Below are 27,310 nucleotides of genomic sequence, written 5' to 3'. Positions count from 1 at the left end.
CAGCTTCTCCAGTTAAGTATGCTTCTTTGGATGTGAAACATAGGACTAATTTGTTAAGGGTCACATGATGTCACTTATAATTTATGCATTATATCCCTTCCTTTCAATCATCTAGAAATAAATAAAATGAAAATAGGTATTTTTCATCATAAGCAAACCTAAATTTCTAGTGGGCAATAAAATCGCATCATTGAAGCAAATTAAATTTAGGGTATTACCTTTATTAAATAAAAAAGTTACACTATGATTTTTATACACTATTGAAAACAATGACTATTTTGTTTATTTGTCTAAAGGCAGCAATACTTCCCACTTCTCTCTCATGATGTTAAAGCTTCAAATTAGGTCCAGAAAATAAATAACAGGGTAGATTTTTCACATTTCTCTAGATTTATCAACTCAAAAGGGATTTCAGAGCATAAAGATAAAATGAGGCAGACAAAAAGAAGACTTGCAGATACTGACAGTTTGTCCTCAGAATTTGGTTAAATTTGACTTCTTAAAATTCTATACTCCTATCCACAGAAGTAAATTTCGATTCTAGGGCTGGGGAGAGAAGATTATTACTATAATAGTAAATAGTGAATACTTTAGCAAGCAGGAATAAGAGCACAAGTGAAGACATTGATAAATACATTTGGAACATCTCTTTGATGTGGTATGAGCTACAAATCAGAATGAAAGCATTATGGTTATTTGATTGCAGGGTCCTGGTGGGCATTAACAATACAGCCAACACATCTACCCTCTATAGAAGTATAAATTCATGAAAAGAATAAGTCAAGCAAAGCAGTGGGGGAAAATAAAACACAGGAAAAAACCATAAATTTGAGAACATTCTCTCTTTTTGTCTGAAAAAAACGGGTTCCCTGAAGCATGGAAAGTATTTCTCAGTGGGTATGCTTCTATTCTGTTATCAGGGGAGGGCTTAATGCAGATTCTGGCCAATCATAAACATCTGGCAGCAACGAATCATATTCACTTCGCCATATTCTTTCTCTAATGTACTTGGCCTTGTCCTCAGGTTCTGGGTATCGAAAAGCCATTTTGTTAGCATACAGGTATTCTGTAACCTGAAAAATAAGTAAGATTACTGTGTAGGCTCTGAATGTCAACCTGATTGAGAGAAAAGGTACTATTCAAACACAGAGAAATGAATTTAGAAGAGTGAGGTTTTTCTTTTTTCAAAATACAAAACAACATTACTTTGACTCATTTCAAACATTTGGAAACTATTAAAAGCTTAAAAGATGAAATAAAAATTATCTCCAATCTCACTGTAAGTCTGATGTGTTTTAAAGTCACCCCCCCCCCCAAATATTGGCATTTCCTTCATACTTCAATCTAACAAATAATTTTAAGCTCTACTCTGTGTCAGTCAAGTAGACCTACTTGGGTAGCCTGCCCAGCCCATGTCCTTCTCCCTATTTTCAAATGGGGTGTAGGAGACTCTACTTCCTACCCACAGGTGACTGGACTCCGGTGAAAACCTAACCCACAATGAGCCAGGTAGTTTTTGCTCTAGAATCTGGATTAAGAGACACAGAAATTATTATAAATCAGGTGTTGGGCACTGAACTGTAAGGTCAAGTAAAGTTAGGGCTGGGACTTACACATGGAAACTCACTACCACCATCATGGAGTGCCAACCATGTTCTATGTGCTTTACATGGACATTTCATTTAATCCTCACAAGAATCCTATGAGGTAAGTACTGATAGTATTATTTTCATTTTACATATGAGGACACTGAAGTATGAGGAGTTTAAGTAACTTGCCCAAGACAGTTAAAAGAGAGCTGAGTTTTAAACCCAAAGCATTCTGATTATAGATCCCAGGCCCTATACGGTTAAGCTAGATTACCTCCCATGTCACTTGGCTTGAATGGATTTCTGGTATTTGTAACCAAGTCACACACCATGACTGGTGATGAGGATAAATGCTCTGAGCCTCAATTTTGATGTAAAATGAGGTAGTACAAAAAGCTTCCTTACAGGATATAGCACAGTGCCTGTGAAATAGTCAATTCTCAAGTCACGGTTTCAATTTAACTTAAAAAACAATGTAGTGGCAAAGAGTAAAAAAATACTTAAACAATTATGCCTTTCTCCTCCTAGTCTAGTTCCCATTCTAAATGGTGATCATTATTGAAGTTTATTTCAGCTCTCTAAGAAAAAAACTTAACAAAAACGGAAGGTTATTAAAAATAAGCTTTCATCCCAGGGGCTCAACCTTCCTGTATTTTGCGATGAAAATATGTTTCAATTATTTTCTGGCCTATTGTAAGAAACATATTTGTACCCACGGAAAAGACCGGGGCAAGGCAGGAGATCAGAGTGAGTTCTCCTTGGTCAGGTAGGCATGCAGTAGGTGACTGGTAGCTATAAAGAGATGCTCAGTGGCTGTGGGTTGGGGTGGGGGACAGAAACAAAGCACTGCCTAGTCTCCTGATCCCTTGTTCTTAAAAAGGAAAGCCTCAGTGAAGGAGAAAATTCTCTACTCTAGGGAAGGGGAAGAGACATGATCTGGGGGCTGTACTCCTGTGCCAACTCCTAAACACAGGTATCTCCTATTTCATACGACCTTCCATCTGGGCACGACGGTAATCTCTTGACTGACTGATACGTTCCCAAATCTTTCCCACGTGTAATATCATTCTATAAATTCTAAAGCTGAACTCTTTCCATCCTAGTTCTGGGCTCTAAAATCCTCAGTTGTTTTGCAACAGTAAGGTATTCAGACTCTTTAGCCTGGCATTCATGTATCTGTACAAGCTGGCCTTAAGATAACTTTCAAATCCTGTCTTATGCCATTTTCCTACCTATACTTTAGATTCCAGCTCAACTGGAGTGGCTGTTTTTATTTTTTAGGATTTTATTTTTAGATAATTTCTACACACAACCATGGGGCTTGAACTCATGACTCTGAGACCAAGAGTCGCACACTCTACCGAATGAGCCAGCCAGGTGCCCCTGGATTGGCTGTTATTTCTTAAACATATCATCCTTTACTCTAATTCCCAACCTTTGTTTAGTTTATGAGTACTAAAATAATGCAAAAATAACATTTATAGTCAAAGGGGTAAAAATCTTAGGATCATCAGTATACAGTCAAAAATGTGGTTGATAAATTCCGCATCTAATCTTGATGTTTAAGAAAATTTTAGTAATCTGGGAATGAAGCCTACTTCTTTAAAAAGATGAAAGAATATTTATTTCAACCAAAAGCTAGTATCACATTCAATATTAAAATATAAGGATGTTCTTATCAACTGAGTTGCTTAAAACTGATCTTAAGGGTAAAAAAAAAAAAGAGCAATACATATAAATTAATAATACAATTGCTTGCAATTGATTTAAAACTCAAAATTCCAAAAGAGTTAATTAAGAGACCATTAAAAGAATAAAAACTGGGGACGCCTGGGTGGCTCGGTAGGTTAAACTTCTGACTCTTGATTTCAGCTCAAGTCATGATCTCCAGTTCGTGAGATGGAGCAGCACAAGGCCCATTTGGGATTCTCTCTCTTCCTCTCTCTGCCCTTCCCCGACTCAGACTCTCTCTCTCAGAATAAATAAACTTTAAAAAAAAAAAAAGAATTAAGATTGTTCAACCGACTAGTTATCAAGTAAATTCATAAAAATTAATACCTCCCCTATATGGCAGAAATGACTAGCAAGGAAACAGATATGGAAAGAAAAACTTTGTTCGTTATAAAGAACACAAAATTTTAAATATCCAGGAAAATAAGTATTCAGCAATGTACCACATTTATAGAAGAAAACAACAAAATGATATTGAAAGACTTAAAAAAAAAGAAAAAGATTGTGGTGAGTGAAAAGAGACACTGATGGGGAAGAAGAGTCAATACTAAAAGACAACTGTACCAATTTAATTTATAAGTATGATAGTTTCATACGTAGTTGCAGGGTTTTCTTTGAACTCAAAAACTGATCGAAAAATTCATCCAAAAAAATGCACAGTTTAAACAAATCCTAAAAAAACATAATGATGGGAAGGAACTATATAGTATAAAATAATACATATTATATATGCCACAATAACAATTATTTTTCTTAAGGTTTTAAGACTGTTTTTAAGTAATCTCTACGCCCAACTCACAACTGCCAGATCAAGAGTCTGTGGGGCTCAAACTCACAACCGCCAGATCAGGAGTCACATGCTCTACCGACTGAGCCAGCCAGGCACCCCACATACCACAATAATTTTAACAGTGCCTAGTAATAGGCCAATATAGTTAGCAACAGACTCTCAAGATATGAGGACTGTATGTTAATAAAAGGACCATTCTCCATTAATTGGTGCTGGGGCAACTGGTTAACTACTCCGAAAAAAATGTTTCTCTATCTCACATCATATTCTAAAATAATTCTGAGGGGTTAAAAAGTTGTATGTTATTAAAACACGCAGGTAGATATTTATATGATTTTGGGAGTGGGGGAAGGCATTAACATCCATAAAGGGTGAAGAAACAATCCACAGAGTAGACACATCATTCCATAAAAAAAACTTTTGAAATATGGCATTCCACAAGTTAAAATAAATGGCAAACGGGAAAATACCTGCACCACAGCCAAGAGGAGGATCACGACACTTAATATATACAGAGCCTTTATAAGTTAGTATTAGAAAGAAAACAACCAGTACAATATAAAAACAAGCAAAAGTCGAGGTGACTAGGTGGCTGAGTTGGTTAAGCATCTGACTTTGGCTCAGGTTATGATCTCACAGTTCATGAGTTCAAGCCCTGTGTCAGGCTCTGTGCTGACAGCTTGGAGCGTGGAATCTGCTTCGGATTTTGTGTCTCCCTCTCTCTCTGCCTCTTCCTCCCTCCCTCTCTCAAAAATAAATAAACGTTAAAAAAGATTTTTAAAAACGAGATATAATTCTCCACCTATTAAGTATCTACAATTAAAAAAAACACTAAGTATTGGCAAAAGTGTGGGAAAACAGATGTATTTCATATCTAATATGTACAATGTAAACTGATACTTTTTTCCTGAAGATATATGATGGTAATTCATATCAGAAGCCTTAGCATAGTAATACTTTTTGTTCTTATGATTAGACATTTATCTTACACAATCACAAATGTGTGCAAAAATTTATCTAAGGATGTTCATTACAATATTTCTAACAAAATGAGAAATGCTTAAAGTCCAAAAATACAGAAATGGTTAAACAAATTATGATATACCAACAAAGAGAACACCATGCAGCATTATTAACAGTCATACAGGAGAATTACTACTGATTTACATGGGAAAAGGTTTACAATATACTTAATGGAGAAAGTGCAGTGACGAACCAATTATAAGAACAGTCACAGGTGACTGCATGTGTGTGCAGATGTATGCATGTGTTTGGGAAGAAGAAAGACTAGAAGATAACAAATCCAGAATAATAATGTGGGTTACATCCTGGCAGAAAGAATATGGGTCACCTAAAATTTCTTCTTTGTACTCTTGAAATGTTTCAAACTTGTCTCTGTAAACTTGTGCTACTTGCATAAGAATACGCCATTAAAATTTATGTGAGGAGGTATAAATTAATACTTACCTTAATAGCAATGTTAATAGAAACTTCCTGAATATCAGCAAGTGGTGGGTAAAGTCTCCCTTGAGCTAGCTCTTTATCTGTCAATTGATTTGCCAGTGCCTGAAGAGAAAGACAGCATTTTACTTTTGTTTAAATAACACAGAATAAGGATCTAATAAAATGGGGAAGGGGTTTGGGGAGCAGTAAATCATACAGGTATCATAATTCTCCTTACTTTTATCAGGAATATGCTTAAAGCACTGCAGAAATTAAAACTGTTCACCACTAAACAATAAATAACCAGATTTAAAGGCTTATTGACAAATTCTTCTTAACACATACAAAGTTTGGCATAATTACAACAGCTGCTATGAAAACAGACATTAAAATTTGTATTAACACGAGTTCTTCAAAACTCATATTGCAGTCTGGTGCTCCAAAAGGCCAGCACACTCCAAATAAACCAGTATTTGTCCATTAAAAAAATGAAGGTGCCATAGTATATCACCTTCAGATGTATATACTACATATATATGTATATTCACTACACATACACACACACACACACACACATACACACACACATATACATACTATACATATACTATACAGGTACAGTACATGTCATAAGTATGAAAGGATTCGTAACTTGCAATCAAACATCTAAAACATCATGATAAAAATGAATTTTATGCAAACGTAGATGGGCAAGTCACAAAATCAACAGATGAAGGACTTCCTTTCCATTCATAAGGCGGATTTGACCCATTCTCTATCTCTCTGATTTTAATTAGGATCCATTCATCTTTATAACTCATCCTTTATAAAACAGCCAAACAATATTTAGTATGTGTGCTGCCGAAGTGAGCACTGCCAAACACTATTTAAAGCATTTACCTTTGCAGCTTCTAGGAAAACATGGTCACTAATATGCCGGGTATTACAGAGAATAACAGCTAAAGCCACACCTAGAAAACATTATAAATAGTTTATTTAGTAAGGTCACTTTTCAAATTACAAAAGGAGCCAAATAAATTCCCACACTTAAAGCAAATTAATGGTAACCCACTTCCCCCAGACGGACCCCCAAAACAAAGCAGCCAAGAGAAAACAGAAATCTGAGAGTTAAAAATCAAGTGATCTTTGTTAACTGTTACAATTCTTATTTACCAGAACAATTTTAGAAATAGCAAATGGCTTTTCTCAATTTAACAGTTAGCAAAATTACAACGCATACAATTCATCAACACTTGTTACAAGAAACATCAATCCCCAGCCCACCTCTAAACACCTTTCCACTTCTTAGACGTTACTATGGACTTCTATAGAGGCAATTACTTTCCATTCTTTTAGTTGATTATTTTAATGTTTCTCTCTCTCACTCTTCAATAGCTTGCTTGAATTTCTCCTGACTGACTTCTGAGTTTTAGAGATCACTGATTCCTTCCTGCAGGAAATAAGTGTGTTGGCTTTCCTTCACATTTCCAGCCTCCTCCCTTCTTCCCACATGGTTAGGGCACAACTTTGGCTGAACCAATATTGTTTATGTTATTAGGACTTCATAAGTGTTACTTGCAGCTGAGCCATTATTAACACCCTGTCATGATTATTTCTCCTCTCCTGCATAACCTTTTGTTTTCCCTGAAGTTACTGTCCGGCTGTTCTCCTTGTTTTAGATTTTCTGTACTTAAAATCACTTCATCCTGAAACACTCATTCAACTGCCTAAATCATGAAGTGTTTCAGCTCCCGGACATAGTCTCTTCTTTCATCCTCTAGAAGAAACCTGTGCTGAAGCTCCCATCTGGTATGGCTGCTATGCATCCCAGACACAGAGTTGGCATCCTGGAAAAAACCCCGATTTTCATGGGGACTCCCTTTGCTTCTGAGTTCACTTCCTAAATCCCACTTCTTCCTAGTTGTTTGTTACTTCTCTTTTTGGTAGGATACATTCTCCTGTAGTTTTCTGAAGATGCTCCCTCTCCTCTCCCCTCCTTTTTTCTACTACTTTCTACTTATTTGATAGTTTCTTTGGGTTTACAATTCTAGTTTGGAAATAATTTCCTATCAGAATTGTAAGCATTATTCCAACACCTTCTAGCTGCCAGCTAGATTGAGCTGATTGAGAAATCAGTGCCAATTTGATTCTCGATCCTTTTCAGTAATTATCTTTTAGCTGCATCTCAGGAAGTATTAGGATCTTTTTTCATACCGAATGCTCTGTAATTTCCCAGCGATGTGCCTTGAGGTTCATGACTTTCACACACCACGTTTGGCACTCAGTGGGAGGGCCTTCCTACCTAGAAACTTGGATCTTTCAGTTTGGGGAACTGTTCATGAAGTTTTTCATAATTTTCTTCCCTCCATTTATCTGTTGTCTTTCTAAAATTTCTATTTTCTGATATTGTACTTCCGGGACTAGTCTGCTAATTATCTTCTTTTATTTTCCACCCCTTGTTCTTTGCTCTATTTCTAAGCGACTTCCTCAGCTTTTTCTTTCTTTCTTTTTTTTAATGTTTATTTATTTTTGAGGGCAAGTGGGAGAGAGGCAGAGAGAGACAGAGACCCAGAATCCTGAGCTGGTTCTGTCCTATCAGCACAGAGCCCAAAATGGGGCTTGAACTCATGAACTGTAAGATCATGACCTGAGCCGAAATCAAGAGTCAAACGCTTAACCAACTGAGCCACCCAGGAGCCCCCTTAGCTTTTTCTTATAATCCTTCTGCTATCAAACTTTTCATTTTCAAGCACTCATTTTTGTTTCTAATTAAAAAAAATAAAATTCTGTCTTGTTTCTGGAACATAATATTTTTGTCTCCATTGATAGTTTTTTAACTTTCCTTCTCCCCACCTAATCCCTGCTTCTTTCTAAAAGGCTTTTTTTTTTCTTGTTTATTTGGTCTCTTTTATGAAATACATTGTTCATATAAGAGATTTTCCTCAGCTGATTAGTAATCTTTGAGTGTTTCTCATATGAGCGTTAGGCACTAGAATGATGGTAGCTCTGAGGCGAGGATGGGGTTTGCCCATTCCGAGAATCACTGCGGTGGCTTGGCTTTTAATCACCCTACTTTCTGGCACCTCTGTCCTCAACTGTGTCTGGCGTCTTCCAGTCTAGAAATTCTCAGTTTTACACTATTCAAAAGGTATCCCAACAGTCTTCACCAGAGTGGGGAAGCACAGTTATCTAATTACCCAAGGATGAGAAGAAAATCAGGTGGTTAATAGCTTCCTTATTTAATCCAGCCTCTAGATAATATATATATTTTAGAAAGTAGAGCATTTGTTCTATCTACAGTTAATGTTGTTACTTAAATACCTGGGGCAAGATCTATAGTCTTCTTATATTTTTCTTTTCGATTCCACATTCCTTTTTTTCCTCTTTATTCTTGACTTTCAGATTTTTAAAAAAATTTTTTTTAAGTATTTTATTTATTTTTGAGAGGGAGAGTGCAAGCGGGGGAGGAACAGAGAGAGAGGGAGACTCAGAATCCGAAGCAGGCTCCAGGCTCTGAGCTGTCAGCACAGAGCCCCACGCGGAGCTCAAACTCATGAACTGCGAGATCATGACCTGAGCCAAAGTTGGACGCTTAACCGACTAAGCCACCCAGGCTCCCCTCAGATTTTTAAAAATCATTTCATTTCCTCCTCAAAGGTTCTCTCACCATAGCTGCGAAGTTTTTCTAGTCTTCTAGTGATTATCCTAAAATTTATAACATGCACCCGTATGAAAATTCTACGTCAATCTCTAATTTACCCTCCTGACACAAGGCAAGTCCCTCATAACAGTTTAACTCTACTTAACCGACAAGCTATGTATTATTGTTGCTCCTTTCAAGTAAATCTTTTTCCTCTGGCTGCATTCAGTCTTCACTTTGTTGCTGTCTGCTAAAGCCTCGCAATGATGTTCCCGGATGTGGCCTTCTTTTTATTTATCCCACATGGGTTTCACTGAGCATCCTGAATATGTGTATTGATATCATTCATCAGGTTCGAAGAATTCTCAGCCATGAAGCCTACCAATATTGCCTCTGATTCATTCTCATGCCCATCTTCTAGGGCTTCAATAAACCACATCAATTAAAGATATGCATCTGTTTTTCTATATTTTCCTCTTTGTTTGGTCTCTGGATCATTTCTTCTGGCCTATCTTACCATTTAATTCTCTTTGTTCTAATCTGCTATAAGCCCCATTCAATGAGTTCTTAAAATTTATTTTTCAGTGCTAGAATTTAGTGTTACTTGGCTGAATTTTTCGAGTTTGGTTTTATCTCCATAAACTAATACTAAGCATATTTGCTTCAGAGCACCTGTTTGATATCTAGAATTCCAGAGTTTTCCTATTGTTTCTGCTCCTTTTGCCTTGTGCTGTCTTATCTCTTTACATGAATTTTTAACTGGAAGTGTATTTCAAAATTTGTGAAAGGAACTTGAAGACTAGGGTGGTGTTATCTTGTTCCACAGAAGATTTCTGTTTGCTTCTGCCAGGCACGTGTGGATGCCGGTAGGCCAGAATAAAGGCCTGAGGTTTTCTAGATCATCCATGTAATAGTGCAAATATACCCCTATTCCAAGGTACAGCTTTAGGGTTTCGGCCCACTAGTGGTTCACCAGAATCCCTTCCTTGGCAGGTGCCGGATGCGAACACTGGTCTTCCCTTTGTGGAAAGTACTGCTTTACTGCTCAGCCCCTTCTTGCTGATCAGACAGTGCTTCCGGCGTTAAGACTCCTTCACATGCTGGTTTTCTGAGCTCTAGTTCTCTCCCTAATCTTAACCCAGAATTCCCCTGAGATCAAGAGTTGCATGTTCTACTGACTGAGCTAGCCAGGTGCCCCACAAAACAAAAAACAAAAAACAAAAAACTTTTGAATGAATGAATGCCACAGAAATCCCCCACATTACAGTCAACATTTTGTTAGCCTTTTGACTATTTTCAGGTTTTATTTTTGTTGTTATTTCATCCAGTTATAATTACTGGACTAGGTAATTCAAATATTATTGGAGCCTTACATGTTTACGTGCTTTATAAACAGACTTTTGTCTTCTTGTTTTTTTTTTTTTAAATCATTTTATTTTTCATCCGTCCTCACCACTTCAAGTTTTTTTTTTTAATGTTTGTTTATTATTTAGAGACAGAGATAGAGCACGAGCATGGGAAGGGCAGAGAGAGAGGGAGACAGAGAATCCAAAGCAGGTTCCAGGCTCTGAGTGGTCTGCACAGAGCCCAACATGGGGCTCGAACTCACAAACCTTGAGATCGTGACCTGAGCCAGTCGGACGCTTAACCAACTGAGCCACCCAGGCTCCCGTCTTCTTGTTTTAAAGCCCGTTTTTACCACCACTACCAATTTATTTTTACATCTATATTTATAGTGCTAATAATTGTTATTAATAAAGTTAGGACTTTGTAGTGCTGTATAAAATAATCAATGCCAAATTCCTTACTAGTTAAATAAGATACAGAAAATGACTTTGTTAAAATGAACAGAAAGGTATTCTTTTCCATGTTCTTATGCTTTTATGCCACAGAAGTATTGTTGGATAGAACAGATTGATTCTGAATATTATCAAGTTCGGGAAAGAGATCACTGGTGATGGGAGAGTTTCTACTACAGATACTAGGTCTCCAGAGATAAGCAGGGTAGACCTCTAGACATAAAACTGCCACATGGAAGGAAAAGGAGGAAAAGCGCTGGGATATTCACAGGCTAAAAGTCTTTGACAACAGTTGTAACATGTTTGCTTGATGCCAGCCCATGTACACTAAAAATCTACCTGTCATGAAATCTTAGAGTCTGCTCTCAGCTCTTCAGGGAGAGGCCCACAAGGAGAAAGACACACGTACAAGGGAAATTCAGATCAAATCCCTATTTTACTAAACATAGTCTCTCATTAAAATGAATGAACTAAGGATCACCAGAAATTTATAGAAAATGAACAGCACAAAAGAAGAGATATTTAAAAGAATCTTAGCCCTTAGGAGACATTTGAAAGGATACTGCAACCTTTAAAAAAAAAAATAAAAGTGGATATTAAAAAAAAGGGTGATTTTAGGACAAGAAAAAGGTATTGGGAATAAAAAAGGTATTTGAACCTACTAAACTGATGACATGTGATATTAAACACTGTTAATTTCATGTGGTTATGATACTAGTACTATGGTGATATTTAAATTAAAAAATTACTTTTTCAGAGATATATACTGAAGTAGTTATGAACAAAATTATATAACATCTCTGATTTGCTTTAAAATAACCCAGTGAGGAAGGCACAGGTGGGAATATGGTTACCTGTTGATAACTGCTGAAGTGTGGGAGACTGGAGCATGGAACTTTGTTCTTCCCTCTGCTTTTGTGTATGTTTGAAAATTCTTATAATAAAAAAGATTTTGGGGTTTTTTGGTTATTTTTATTTTGTTATATTTATATTTGGTTATTTTTATTTTGTTACATATTTGGTTATATATAATATTTATTTTATATTGTTATTGTGTTATTTTATCTTAAGCAGGCTCCACACCCCATGTGGGGCTTGGACTCACGACCCTGAGATCAAGAAGTGCATGCTCTACTGATTGAGCCAGCCAGGTGCCCCACAAAAAAAGACTTGAAACATACACTAAAAGTGCTAAAAACAGATGAATGAATGAATGCCACAGAAATCCCCCACATTACAGAATAAAAAAGGCAGAGGTGAATATGTGAAATAAAATTTACAACTCAAGAACAATAGAGGGATTTGACCCCGGTCTAACATAAGTTCTGTAAGAGGAAAACAGCAACAATGGAAGGGAAAAATGAGAAAGAAACAAAAAGCTACAAAAAATCCTTTGGAAAAGATATAGTGAACTGGCCCACACACATACATGCATAATAAATGGAAATTAAGCCTAAACCTGGATGCATCCTGGTAAGCTTTCAGAAATCCAAAGAGAAAATTTTAAATATTTTTAGGAAGAAAAAGCTAGTATTGCATGAAGAAATGAGAATCTTAATGACATCAAATTTCTCAACAGCAACACTGGCCACTAAAAGGAGAAATATTTTCAAAGATCTGAGAGAATGGGCTTTCAGTCTACAAATCTCTACCCAACCAAACTATCAAGTGAGAAGACAAAATAAAGACATTTTAAGACATGTAAAAACTCGGGAACATTTCATCCATGCTCAATAAAAACACTTACTCAAAAATGCATTCCAAAAAGTGAGACCAAGACAGAAATAGGACACATGCGTGTGAGAGAGGACAATAACATGGGGCACAAGAAGTAGTCAACTGTGGAGCACGATCTAGGAGAAACGAAGAAAGCTAACAGGAAATTAAAGAAAGATTCACTATACTTGACACCTGAAAGACTTTTGAGTTTCAAACATTTTGTAATATAGAATTATGTATTCAAATCATACTTGTTTAGACATAAATGATCTATAATCATGTAATTTTAGAATCAATCCATAGACAAAGCACAGAAAACAACAGAACATAATGTAAATGTCCAAAAACCCTCTCTACAGTGTAGAAATACTAACTGACCAAAATTGAGAGATGGAATAAGAACAGATAAGAAAGCTAAGTACCAGATTTTTCAACTGTGGCAAACTAATAAAAACGGTCCTGGGGTGGCTGGGTGGCTCAGTCAGTTAAAGTTAAATGTCCGACTTTGACTCAGGTCATGATCTAGTGATTCTTGAGTTCAAGCCCCACGTCAGGCTCTGTGCTGACAGCTCAGAGCCTGGAGCCTGCTTCAGATTCTCTGTCTCCTTCTCTCCCTGCCCCTCTCCCACCCACACTCCTGTCTCTCTCTCTCTAAGATAAACATTAAAAAATTAAAAAAAAAAACAAAACAGTCTTAAGTTGTTATCAAAAGGTCTTTAAATATGTTCTATAAAAATAAAGGTAACTAAAAACTAAAAATAGTAATACAAATTCAGAGGTATAGAGAAGCAGCAAGGTATTAGGAGGTATGTGGACACTATTATATTTTACAGTTGGGAAGTTCATACATACTGTCTATAGCTAGAATCAAGATAAGGGAAGAGAAGTGGATCAGTGATGATGGTAACCATCAGAAAAACTCAAAGCAAACCACTGACAGTGGTTATAGCTGAGAAGTATGATAACGAGGCACCAAGAGAACACATGGGCTCTTTCCATAATTTGGCTGTTGTTGATAATGCTGTTATAAACACCGGGGTGCACGAATCCCTTTGAATTAGTATTTTTGCATTCTTTGGGTAAATACTAGTAGTACAATTGCTGGACCATAGGGTAGTTTTATTTTCTACTTTTTGAGGAACCTCCACAGTGCTTTCCAGAGTGGCTCTACCAGTGTGCATTCCTACCAATAGTGCAATGGGGTTCCCTTTTCTCCATATTCTCACCAACATCTATTGTTTCTTGTGTTGTTGATTTTAGCCATTCTGACAGGTGTGAGATGATATCTCATTGTGGTTTTGACTTGTCTTTTCCTGATGATCAGTGATGTTGAGCATCTTTTCATGTATCTATTGGCCATCTTCTTTTGAAAAGTATCTATTCATGTCCATTTTTAAATTGGGTTGTTTTTTGGGTGTTGGGTTTTATACATTGTTTACATATTTTGGATTCTAACCCTTTATCAGATATGTCATTTGCAAATATCTTCTCCTATTCCATAAGTTGCCTATTGACTGATGAATGGATAAAGATGATGTGATACACACACACACACACACACACACACACACACACACACACACACTGGAATATTACTCAGCCATAAAAAAGAAATGAAATCTTGCCATTTGCCAACAACATGGACGGAACTAGAATTATGCTAAGCAAAATGAGTCAGTTAGAGAAAGACAAACACCATATGATTTCACTCATCTGTGGAATTCAAGAAACAAAACAAATGAGCAAAGGGGAAAAAAAGAGAGAGAGAGGCAAACCAAGAAACAGACTCTTAACCATAGAGAACAAACTGATGGTTACCAGAAGGGAAGTGAGTAGAGGGATGGGTTAAATAGGTGATGGGGATTAGGGAGGGCACATGTCATGATGGGTACCCGGTGTTGTATGGAAGTGTTCAATCACTATATTGCACACCTGAAACTAATATTACACTGCATGTTAAGTGCAATTTAGATAAAAACTTTAAAAAAAAAAGGAAGTACCAAAGGGAGACAAAGAGGCTTAAATAATTTTAAAACATTCTGTTCCTTCTGCATTTTTATATACCATGTAGTACATTATTTCTGTAATAAAAACAAATTTAATGAACAATATGAATACATTTATAGGGTAAATAAAGCAAGTTGGATGTGCTGAATTCCTTGAGTTTACCTGTACAAACATACCAAAATTCTATAAACACTATTGTTCATTTTATTCTTAAATTCTAAGCAATTTGGAGAACTAGTTAATGTAATTAACTATTGATCTTTAACATAAATAACGGTGGCATTTACCTGGAAAAATATATACATTGTTTCCTTGGCCTGGTGTAAATACTTGCCCGTCATTGAGTTTCACTGGCTCAAATGGACTGCCACTGGCAAACAAACACCTTCCCTGTTAAGAAATGAAACAACTTCAATTTGTAACTTCATTTGGACTAAAATATTGAGGTGAATCAAAACAATGAATCAAAACAAAGTTAAATCCTGTACTAAAACAGACCAATATATTCTTTGTGAACAGACATAATTTATTATATAACGTAATACTTCCACTAAAATTCTTATTAGATGGGTGCCTGGGTGGCTCAGCTGGTTAAGCGTCTGACTCTTGATTTTGGTTCAGGTCATGACCTCATAGTTCACGGGATCGCGCCCCACATAGGGGTCTGTGATGACAGTGCAGAGGCTGCTTGGGATTGTCTTTCCCTTTCTCTCTGCCCCTCCTCCTGCTTGCTCTCTAAATAAATAAATAAATAAATAAATAAATAAATAAATATTTAAAAAATTCTTATTAGAATGATGTGTGTTGTTTTTTTTAATGTTAGAGAGAGGCAGAGAGAGAAAGAGCACAAGTAGGGGAGAGGGCAGAGGGAGAGAGGGAATCTGAAGCAGGCTCGAGATTGGGGTTTGATCCCACGACTCTGGGATCATGACCTGAGACAAAATCGAGAGTCAGACACAACCGACTGAGCCACCCAGGCACCCCTAGAATGAGGTTTTATGCATCACACACATTCAAATAAAGTTGAAAACTGCCCATTAATAAACTAAAAATCCTGACACTTCTTTTTCCTTTTAAAATGTAGATGGGCCAACAAATGCTATCCTGAATAATAAAGATTGCTGTAAACACCTGTGAATGAAGTGGAACACATCAAAAATTAAATTGTGACCACTGACTGTCCATCTGCTGTTTTTTGGCTCTGTTCCAGGAGCTTTCTATGAGTTAACTCAGTATAGCCTGTGTAAGAAACCTTCTGGGATTATCATCTCCATCTCACTGATATATAAAAAAAAAATCTCATAAAACTATGGCTTAGATGTCCAAGTGCTTTGTAAAAAGTCACGCATCACAACTGCAGCAGTTACATTTGAATCCACACTTTTTTTTTTTTATAACTCTAAAGCCCATGGTCTTTCCATTCTGCTATAATGCCCGAATTATGCAGTTCACACAAAGGTGTATGGTATACCCACACTATTACCCCAGAAAAATATGGCATGTTGCCTTGTTGAAGAAAAATAAATCTCCAAATTTGTTGTGTCACTTCTAGTACTATGCTCAACAATGGTATACAATGTTACTAGCATATTCAATATTTCTTTAAAAAAATTTTTTAAATGTTTGTTTATTTTTGAGGGGGTGGGGAGGAGAAGGGGCAGGGAGCGAAAGGTAGACACAGAATCTGAAGCAGGCTCCAGGCTCTGAGCTGTCAGCACTCTGACGCAGGGCTCAAACCCACAAACCGTGAGATCATGACCTGAGCCAACATCAGACGCTCAACTGACTGGGCCACCCAGGCACCCTGAATATTCACTATTTCTAAGAGAGAATTAGATGCCCATGAAATTGAAGAGCACCTGAAAGTAAATTTGTAAATCCTTTAAATATCATTTCCCTGTGCCAAATCTTACCTGCCCCACTCCTCCTTGGCAAAAAAACCCAAACAAAACAAACAACAATAATCTATCTTGGAACACTTGAAGTATGACTAAAGTAGATCATGTTTAATCAGCTACTTGGATTAAAGAAAAGGAGATTTATAGAAAACTAAACTATCTCCACACAGTAGGATGGACAAACTGACATGGCACCTGAACACTGGGCAGAATAAGAAGCGTTTAGACAACACTATTGTCTTCTTTTCTCTAGATCTAAAAATGTGTATTATACCATTATACCAATGGTGTAATGATTATTCTTTGAAGTATAGTGGATCCTCAGATTTAACACTCAAGAATTTGACCCTTTGGATCATATGAGCAGATAGTTGTAACTGGGAATATAACCCTGTGGCAGTGTTAAAGAATTCAAAAGAACTAAATCTTAAACAATTTGGATGAAAGTAAAAATTTGTTCCCGACAGCTGTCAGATGACTGAGAACAATGGCCCTCATAAAGACAAACACTGACAGTGAAGATGCGTTTGAAGAGGGTAAAAAGAATTGTTTTATGAAACGTGAGGGCAAGAAAGCAGAATTTATTTATGAGTTGACTATTTCTATAATATATCTTTGTACGTCTGTGTCACTAAATAATTAGAAAAATAATCAAATAGAAATTCTACAAAGGAAAAATACAATAAAATTAAGAATCTAACAACAGATTAGCATAGCTAAAAAAAAGAATATGCCAACTAGAAGATAAAGTCAAAGAAAATCACCAGATTAAAACACAGTATGCAGACAGGATGGTGTATATATAAACTAATGTAGTAGATATAAGAGATATGGTGAAAAGGTCTGACAATCACACAACTGGAGTCCCACAAGAAGAGAGAGAGAAGGCAGCCAAATCAGAGATACTGCCAAAAGAGACCACAAGAGAGGGCAGCATCAAGATAAAGAGCTCACAGTCCCAGGGGGAATAAATACAAAGAAAAACACACCCATGCCCAATGTGGTAAAACCCAAGACAAAATGGTATATCAAAAGGAAAACAAATCAGAAAACAAGAGAATAATATCTTCAAAGTGCTAAAATAAAGTCCCTGTCAACTTTTACTTCTATGCACAGTGAAAATATCCTTCAAAATGAAGGCAAAATAAAGCAATTATCAAGAAAATTCATCAGACCCACACTCAAGGAAAGTTCTTCTGGTAGAAGGAAAATGATCCAAGATAAAAGCACACACATACAGGAAGGACAAAATGGCAACAGAAGATATCAAAATGTATCGAAATGAATATTTTGTGTTTAGAATCATAATGTCTTTTGGGGTTTAAAACATAGAGAGAGTTAAAATGCACAACAATGGGGCCTCTGAATGGCTCAGTTCGTTAAGCATCTGACTCTTAATATCGGCCCAGGTTGTGTACTCGCCATTTTGAGATTGAGCCCTGCAACAGGCTCTGCATTCAGTTGGGCTCTGCACCTGCTTGGGATTCTCTTACTCCCTCTCTCTCAAAATAAATAAATAAACATTAAAAAAATAATAAATAAAACACACAAGACCCACAAGACATGAGGGTATTAAAATGGAAATATAAGGTAATTGCTTTCAAGAATTCAAACAAGCAATAATATCAGAATTTGACAATCCATGGGTGCATACTGGAATCTCTAGAGTAACCATGAAAAGAACTACACAAGAATGTATAACTAACAGGCTACTAGAGGGAAAATAATAGACAAGACCAATTCATGCAGTTGTCATCAGTACCTCTGTAAGTGTATATGCTTCTTCAGCTGTGCATTCAGCCTTTGCTGTAGGATTGCTCAATGCAAATATTACAGGCCTTTCGTTGATATCAGCCATGGCTTTGATTACATCAGGGGTGAAAAGCCGGCCAGCTCCTGCAACTCCTATGACATATGGGGGGGGGGGGGGGCGGGCAGCAATTTCATTATAGTTAAAATAAAACAATTCTTATCAACATCATTTCTACAATAGGTTTAATACAACAAAAGCATAGGTAAACTCCCATCACAAAGACAGATTTTGTATAGCTGAGAAAATGCCATGGGAACAAAATCTTGAATCTGAAAACAACAATAAAATTCTAAAAGCTTTCACTGAAATACTCAGTTTGCCCCAAAAATAGTGAATTGCAGGAAATAAGAGTATGAGAGTACCTCCAACTCTAATTAAGAAGATAAAACTTGCTACAACATGGAGGAACCCTGAGGACATTATGCTAAGTAAAATAAGCCAGTCACAAAAGGACACACGCTGTAGGATTCCACTTACATGAGGTACCTAGAGTAGTCAAATTCATCAATACAAAAAGTAGAACGGTGATTGCCAGGGGCTGGGGGCAAGTATCTGTTGCCCCCAACATGGGTATGGAGTTTCAGTTTTGCAAGATGCAGAGTTCTGGAGCCTGGCTGCACAGCAACGTGAATGCCCCTAACATATCCAACTGTACGTTTAAAAATGGTAATGATGGCAAATTTTACATTATGTGTATTTTACCGCAGTTACAAATGAATTTTAAAAAGATAAAAACTTGCATCTCAAATGTTAAACTTTCAAACTCCGGTATTCATTACAAAATACCAGAAATTCAGAAGGGATACCAAATCATCTTGACTAAAGCAATCTATTTTCTTGATGGAATTTAATGGCCTTTTTATTAAGCTCCTATACTGTATTAGGCCTCTGGGATATAAAAATGAGTATAACGCGGCTTATAATTGAGAAAAAAAACAAGTAAAGAGAAAATGAGAAAACCTGTAACAGGTGCCAACAAGTATGCAGTGTTACAGAGGAGGACCCGGCCCATGACAGGACGCTGGGGATGACCAAGCAGTGCCTCAGCTGAGTACTCTTCCAGTTCATCCAGTAAAGAGACTTCAATAGTCAAAATAATTAATTTTCAATTCTGTTTTATAAACTGATATGTAATAAAGAGAAATATTGATCTGGATACCAAAGTTTTAGCACCTGCTCTGTCACTCCTGGATATATGAAATATTCACAAATCTTGGGCAGGTTGTTTAACATCTCCGTGCTTGTCTTTCCTATGTACAATAGGAATTTATATTCAGTGTTTCTCCATGTGGAGGTGTGTGAACATATTTTGAGGAGTCCGTGAGTTCTAAAATAATTAAACCTTTAAAATTTTTGTTTTCTTGACCCTCCAGAGATAGACTGAATGGACAGATTCTTAGGTTTCCATATAGGGTTTTGAGAGAAGTTGGATGATCTTCAAGATGTCCTCTTGCTCTAAAACAATTATGAGTTCTAATCAATGAAGAAGCTAATGGCCATAGAAACTTACTGTTTGTGACTGGTTTACTATTCAAAATTCTACAGGGCCTCTTCAAGAAAGTGATAAAATTATTTAAAAATTATAGATTCAAATCTTACAGCTGTATACAAAATGAAATTGCTCCTCTTTTAAAAACTTTTACATTTTCGGGGCACCTGGGTGGTTCAGTCAGTTAAGCATCCGACTCTTGATCTTGGCTCAGGCCATGATCTCACAGTTCATGAGTTTGAGCCCCAAGTCAGGCTCTGCACAGATGGCGTGGAGCCTGCTTGGGATACTGTCAATCTCTCTCTCTCTCTGCCCCAACCCCTCGTGTTTTCTCTCTCTGTCTCTCTCTCAAAATAAATAAATAAACTTAAAAAAAAAAAAGACTTTTACATTTTCTGCTATGAACTCAGTGCCATTCCGGCATAGTCGGATGTCAGCTATGCAATGCCTGACTTTCAAAACGTACCAAAGCTTTCTGCTTTGTTGCCAATGCAAAGCTTTGACTCTGCATAGGACTTTCTTGGTTCAGTCTGTCAGGTGACCTTGGTCTTTTTTCAGGTTTTGAGTGCAGCGGTCAGTCACACCAACTCTAAAAGCAAAGCATGATAAATCGCACAGCTTCGAGCACTTAAAAGTACAAGCAACATCTGTTAACTGAACTTTACACACTATGACCAAAAGGCTACCACAGAAAAAAAAACATTATATGCTGAAAGCTAAATAAAATGGGTCATTTCATTTTTAGTGCTCTTGCGTGATAGATATGCCCAGCAACATAGAGTTAAGTGATACAATGATTTGTCAACAACTCCACTTACCAATTATAGCTGAAGGCTTGAGTATGTTTACTGCATCTTCAAAAGTATCAGGTATATGCTCCGGGGCTGAGTGAGCAAAGGGCTCCTGATGACTCTCGATTTTAGCTTTTCGTCCCTGAATTTTTGGGAAAAATACAGTATTTTTTAGTAAATGCTTACTGAGAATTAATCGAAAAGACATCATTATGAGTCACATATTGTTTCTATAATACGAATGTCTTTTCATTCTCATTTACTTTCCTCTTCAACCTCTATCTTGCAATTCTATCTTTGCAGTGTCCACAAAACCCACATATAAAACATAAATCCAATCTTGTCATAATCAGAAACTTCCTAGTCCCTCTCAAAAACTCATTTACTTTGTTAAGTGCTTCTAAATCCAATATGGCACAAAGGCTTATAATACCCTATCCGGGTTAGACGCATTTTGGAATTCAGAATTTTTCACATTTTAGAAACGTATTATGGTAATATAGCAAATATTACAAATCTTCCCACCATGGACACCCCAAAGTGAACAACACTTATGAACAGTACTACCAATACCCTCTCTGGTTTTGCTACCAGGTAAGTTCAAGTCTGTCAGATCTGTTACCAATTTCAGAAAAAACTTTGGGGTTTCAGAGCTTTTATGAATCTAGACATCATGGACTAGTTGTGCTAACAAGAGTTCTGAAGCAAGATGAACAGGGAATTCTGGCTCAGGATGGCTGAATTAAGAACATGCTTTCCTCCACGAATCCCAGGCCAAAAACTAGAACAATGAAATCCTTAGTAGTATTACAAGGCCACCAGAGGTACCACTGACAAACCAGAACATTGAAGAATTTCTCAGTATCGAAAGCAGGCAAAAACACATAGAATGCAAAAACCAACCAGGCTGAGAAATCCATACCCTTATTTTGGCACAAGAGAAGACCCTGCCGCAGAGGTGAAACTTTGCATCAGAATTCCAGAACAGCCCCAGAGAAGAACTAGCAAGGTTTGGGAAAAGCAACACACCGCCATCAGTTGGCTGGGAAGTTAATTAAAGGACTGACATCTAGCCTCAACAGATCCAGGTTTTCAGAACAGTGGCTTCCTGTGCTCACTCTCCACTATGGGGGTTCAACGGGAAACTCTCAAAGTCTCAATAAGGAGGGCAGTGTTTGGGTCACCAAGAGAGACTGGACACCTATGTGTTTTACACATAGGTCAAGCTATCCACACACCCTAAAAGAAAAATAGACTTTGAACTTGTGGATATAGAGGGATTCTCACTGGTGCTAACCAATACCATATTCATTCTTGAGCTCACTTGTTTATTAAAAAGAATCACAAAACATCTGTGAAAACCAACACCGCAAAAAGAAGCATCAAACTGGGTACCAGTAAAAATATGTATTCTGCCAACAGCTTTCTAAAAGCACAAGGTTTATAATCCTTGTATTTGATATATAAGCAAATACGGTGGCTACAGCTCACTTGGGAGGCAGCACAGTCCAATGGTTAAGAGCACAGGCCTCACAGGCTGCTCGGATGCGACTCTTACACACAACTTAAATTGATGACCTTGGAAAAGTCACCTGCCCTTTCAAACCGCAGTTTCCTCATCTGTAAAATTTCACAGAATTTTTGAGAAGATTAAATGACATAATACCTGTAGAGTCTTACCACAACGTCTGCTGCATTTTAAACTACTATTTAAAATTATGTATAATTTAAGCACTCAAAACTTTTCATTCATACACTTCTTCATTTTATTTTTTGTACGAATAGTTGTGAGCACTAATTAAGAAGGCAAGATTTCAGAACTGAAACAAAGCACACGGAAATAAACTTGCTCCAAAGATATGTATTTCAAGTAACTGAGGTATGTCATTATATATAACAAAAATACAATAGCATTGTGTACTGGACAGGTTCAACTATGAAACAGTTTACCTACATTATAATGTGTTACACAGTATAAGATACAAGGCATTTCTTAAGCTACTAAAAATGGCAATCAATGCTAGGAAGGCAGGCAGGTCCAAAGGATACTAAATTAATCTGGGATAGAAGCTTCTTATTATCCATGAACTGGCTTCAAGAAAACTTCCGTGGACATCTGTTAGACTGCTACAAGGGATTATGATCTCCAAATGGTTAAAGAATTTCTGCTCAAATGTCAGATGTCCTGCTAACAATTTAATTAGAAACTTCTGAGTTCCCATATAAAGCCTAGTTTAGAAAGGTCAAGTACAATCTTATTTGTATGGCTACTTGCTTTCTTAAGACTCAGAGAACAAAGCAAGAAAGAAAATGTCCATGCCAACATGGAGATTATGATTTAAATAAAAAGCAAGAGTCTTTATAAAAGACAAAAAGTAGACTGGAGGCACCTGGGTGGCTCAGTCAAACATCCAAATCTTGATTTCAGCTTAGGTCACAATCTCACAGTTCCTGGGATCAAGCCCCACGTTGGGCTCCGTGCTGACAGCGTAGAGCCTGCTTGGGATTCTCTCCCTCTCTCTCTCTCTCTGTACTCCCCCCACTCACGAGCATGAACTCTCTTTCCCTCTCTCAAAATAAATAAACTTAAAAACAAAAAAACATGGGAGGATTTCTGTTGAGAATATACTGGAAGGTCCCCAATTGGTACAATCTGGACAGTTCAGTGCAATACAGTATTTTAAGAATTGGTAATATTTTAAAAATCAAACTAAAAACACCATTGTAACAACATTCTTTTGCTTCTCCAAGATTTAATTACCTTACCTTACATAATAAACCAAACTTGTCAACCATCCAAATTTTCTTTTGTGCCTCTTCTTCTGAGAGGCCATTTTCTACCATGGCCATAACGATGAGATTTGCAATCCCAAGAGCAGCCTGTCCAACAAAATACAAATTTTAAAATTAAAGATGAAGGTAAGGCACAATGCTTGAGTTACTTTATATATGAGGATTATGTGTTATGAGGAATATTTGGTTTATTCTTCTCTAATAAACCACACAAAAGTTGATTTGCTATAATATTCTCTCTAATCATATTTTAAATGATCTACTTTATAATAGAGATCTTCAATTCACACAAGATCTCAACAAAATGAAAAGTTCATTATGCCCCATTTGCCAATTCTAAAGGACGATGTTGATTTTAAACTCTAAAAGCTTACAAAAACTTACCTCTCCTGCTCCAAGAAATAAGATTTTGTGTTCTGAGAACGACTTCCCAATAACTTTTTGTGCTGCGAGAAGACCTGCTAAAGCTACTGCAGCCGTCCCTGTGCGGAAAAGAAAGATTTCTTAGAATAAAAAAGGGGCATGTTAAAAACCTTTAAAGAAAGTAGGGGGTCAAAAACCTAAGGTTTTCTTTTTGCTTTACCTTGAATATCATCATTGAAGGTGCAATACTTTTCTCGATATTTTCTCAAGAATCTGAATGCATTATGATTTCCAAAGTCTTCAAACTGAATAAGTGTGTTCTGTCCATATCTAAAAACAGCAAAACCCATAATGGCTGTGTTGAAAATACCACCATTAGATAGCTTTTCTAATAGTCTTTATCATCCCATTTAAAAATAATGTATCCCTTAAATGGGCACCTGGCAATTTTCAGAGAGCCTGTGAAAAACTGGAGTCGAAATGTAGAAATCTACTACTCATTCAGAAAAATTTATGAGGTGGACCTATGGGATAGTCACTGGCATAAACTATATCCAAGTGTTACCAAGCACATACAAGCATGAAATAACTTCCTAAAAAGAAAGGGATTTTACCTCTGAGTCTCATAAAGTATCTATTTGACATGTATATTCTCACTGTACTAGCAGTTAAACAGCAACACAGGAGAGTATATTAAGGAAGAGTTTATATTAAATAAGAAATTAAAAAATAATTTCTGTACGAGTTCACTGGCATTCAAAAAAAAAAAGACATCAATCGTCTTGGTGAGATGGGGTAAGGGAAGGCTTGAAGAGGCGAGGAGACTTCATTTGGGCCCTGAAAGAACAAAAAGTAAAGAAGCAGGAAGGAAAACAAGGTGTGTTTTGGTGAACCTGAATTGTCAACAATCAGGCTATATATTTCAGGGTTTATATGAAAGAATAAGAAGTTGGTTAAGGTAGGCTGGGGCCAGATAAGGGAGAATCCTAAATGCACAATCAGAGAATGACACTTTGTTGTGGATCCAAGGTAAAATCACTGAAGGCTGCAGGCAAGGGAAGACCCGTTAGGAAGGACAGACCTGCCAGTGACGTGTAACACACACTGGTGTGTGGAGAAGCAGGAAGCAGCCAGGAGGCTACTATGGTATAAGGACAAGAGAATCTGAAGGAAAAACCACGGGAAGTTAAAGGGACAATTTTAAGACATTAGAATGAGCAAAAAGAACTTGATAAGGGCCACCTGGGAAGTCAGGGAAACGCCATTAAAATGCCAAAGCAATCTGGATGACTACGAAGGTACTATTTATTGTCCAAGGTAGCGAAGTGAGGAGACAGGGAGGAGGTGGCAATTTGCGGGAAGATGAAACGTTTAGTTTTAGATATGTCAACTTTGACTAGGGAAAGGCATTAATTTTTAGTATCTTCTATGTACTAGCAATTTAAAAGGTAGGGCAGGGCTAGTATCATAAAGAGTTTGAACTTTACCCCAAACAACAGGAAACTACTGAGAGATGTCAAGCAAAAGAATGACATGATGAAGTGCACATTTTTAAAAGATTAGCAGAGGGAGCCTGGGTGGCTCAGTCAAGCAGCCGACTTCGGCTCAGGTTATGATCTCCAGGCTGGTGGGTTCGAGTCCCACGTTGGGCCCTATGCTGACAGCTCGGAGCCTGGAGCCTGCTTCAGATTCTGTGTCTCCCTCTCTCTCTGCCCCTCCCCTCCTTGTACTCTGTCTTTCTCTCTCTCAAAAATTAAAAAAAAAAAAAAATTAAAAAAAAAAATAATAAAAGAGTAGCAGAGAGATAAGGTGGAGATGAAATGGAGAGGAGAGAAACTGAAGGAAGGTTTAGAAGCCCCCCGGAGAGAGATGAGGATGTGCAGAAAGGCTGTGGCAATGGAAAAGAGGAGACGTATCTCTCAGGCATTTACGTTGTAGTACCACCTGGGTCTGAGGACTGAGACACTATAGAGGGCTGATGGAGAAGGAGGGAAGAGTCAAAGATAAGAACAAAAGCAAAGTTTTGGCCAGAAGGTAAATGTTGCTGCCATTAATAGAAGCTGGCTAAAGAGAAAACAGGCAGCTTGCTAAGGGAAGGAGTGGTTTTGGACACAAATATGAAGTAGCAACAAAATGTCTCGATGGGATGTTAGAAATGCAGGCCTCAGAGAGAGGTGGGACTAGAGGTAAGTTCAGGAGTCACATGCCTGAAGGTCATGGCTTACATGACTCAAAGAGAAAAGAACTATGAATGTATCCCCACTTAATAGAAGAGAGCAAGAAGAACCAGTACAGATGACAAAAGACAGGAAGGTGGGAGAAAGACCAAGTTAGGAAAGCCTTTCAGTAATCGAGAGAAGAGAGAATTTCAAAGATGAAGGAGTAGAAAACCTGGTCAGATGCTGCAGAGGTGGAGAGACAGGAGGAGCAATGGTCAGCAAATTTATTATTCTTTTTCAATGTTTATTTATTTGAGAAGGAAAGAGAGGGAGAGAGAGAGCGCAAGTAGGGGAGGGGCAGAGAGAGAGGCCGACAGAAGATCTGACAGCCGAGAACCAGATGCTGGGCCCGAACTCATGAACCATGAGATCATGACTTGAGCTGAAGTCAAGTGCTTAACGGACTGAGCCACCCAGGAGCCCCAATTATCAGCAAATTATTTTTAAAATTTTTTTAACATTTATTTATTTTTGAGAGACAGAGAGAATGAGCAGGGTTGGGGCAGAGAGACAGGGAGACACAGAATCCGAAGCAGGCTCCAGGTTCTGAGTTGTCAGCACAGAGCCCGACCCAGGGCTCAAACTCGTCAACCACGAGGATCATGACCTGAGCTGAAGTCTGATGCTCAACTGGCTGAGCCACCCGCACCCCAGATCAGCAAGTTTAAAACCCAAAAGCTGCGCGAGAGTCCCAGGAACGGTGCAAGTGAGCCCGGAGGCCAAGGGGTGGGAGAACTGGACAGGAGGGTCTGGCAGAAGCAGGGAATACAGACTTCCTACAGCAGCTCCAATAACTCAGGAAAGCAAGGCAGAGTATAAAGGGTGTCACCAGCATCAGAATCTAAGCAGGCAGAACAGAACCCAAATTCTCAAATATTTAATCTCCTTGTACCCATCTTCAAAAGAGGTAAAGGAAAAGAAAACTGTGGTTCCTTTCTTTTATTAATTAAAGATTCTTCCATTTACTCAACCTTTTAAAAAATACCTGTCGGTAATGGCTTTCATAAACTCATCAATCAGGTCATCATAGCGCTGTGATCGATCTCTTTTCTGATATAAGCCCATGTAAAACGGATCTTTTAAGAGTGCCTACAAAATAGACCAAATGTAAAAATAAAATCATTTTGTTACGTCACCAGTTTAAACATACTCTATAAAGCAAAAATTGCAAAATAAAAAAATTACTATCGTAATTTTTAAAAATTCATTACATTTTCTTCAAGAAT

General features: G+C 37.4%; 1 protein-coding gene across 2 annotated transcripts in view; it reads right to left on the bottom strand.

Moving 5' to 3' along the window:
• Nucleotides 1-200: 200 nt before the first annotated feature.
• ME2 (malic enzyme 2) overlaps nt 201-27,310 on the bottom strand; it is a 52,139-nt gene continuing 25,029 nt past the window's right edge. For both annotated transcript variants that reach the window (XM_027068977.2, XM_053205682.1), the window contains 10 exons: nt 27,070-27,173; nt 24,086-24,195; nt 23,887-23,984; nt 23,476-23,589; nt 20,737-20,851; nt 18,379-18,521; nt 15,006-15,108; nt 6,454-6,524; nt 5,578-5,676; nt 201-1,073 (listed from right to left, as the gene is read on the bottom strand). In XM_027068977.2, coding sequence (XP_026924778.1) covers nt 906-1,073; nt 5,578-5,676; nt 6,454-6,524; nt 15,006-15,108; nt 18,379-18,521; nt 20,737-20,851; nt 23,476-23,589; nt 23,887-23,984; nt 24,086-24,195; nt 27,070-27,173 — 1,125 coding nt within the window. In that variant the 3' untranslated portion in view covers nt 201-905. The remainder of the gene's footprint in view (nt 1,074-5,577; nt 5,677-6,453; nt 6,525-15,005; nt 15,109-18,378; nt 18,522-20,736; nt 20,852-23,475; nt 23,590-23,886; nt 23,985-24,085; nt 24,196-27,069; nt 27,174-27,310) is intronic.

This window comes from Acinonyx jubatus, chromosome D3 (assembly GCF_027475565.1).
Source record: "Acinonyx jubatus isolate Ajub_Pintada_27869175 chromosome D3, VMU_Ajub_asm_v1.0, whole genome shotgun sequence".
NCBI classification, from domain to species: Eukaryota; Metazoa; Chordata; class Mammalia; order Carnivora; family Felidae; genus Acinonyx; species Acinonyx jubatus.
Note: the sequence above shows the minus strand (reverse complement) of the source record. Positions and strands in the feature narration are given on the sequence as shown.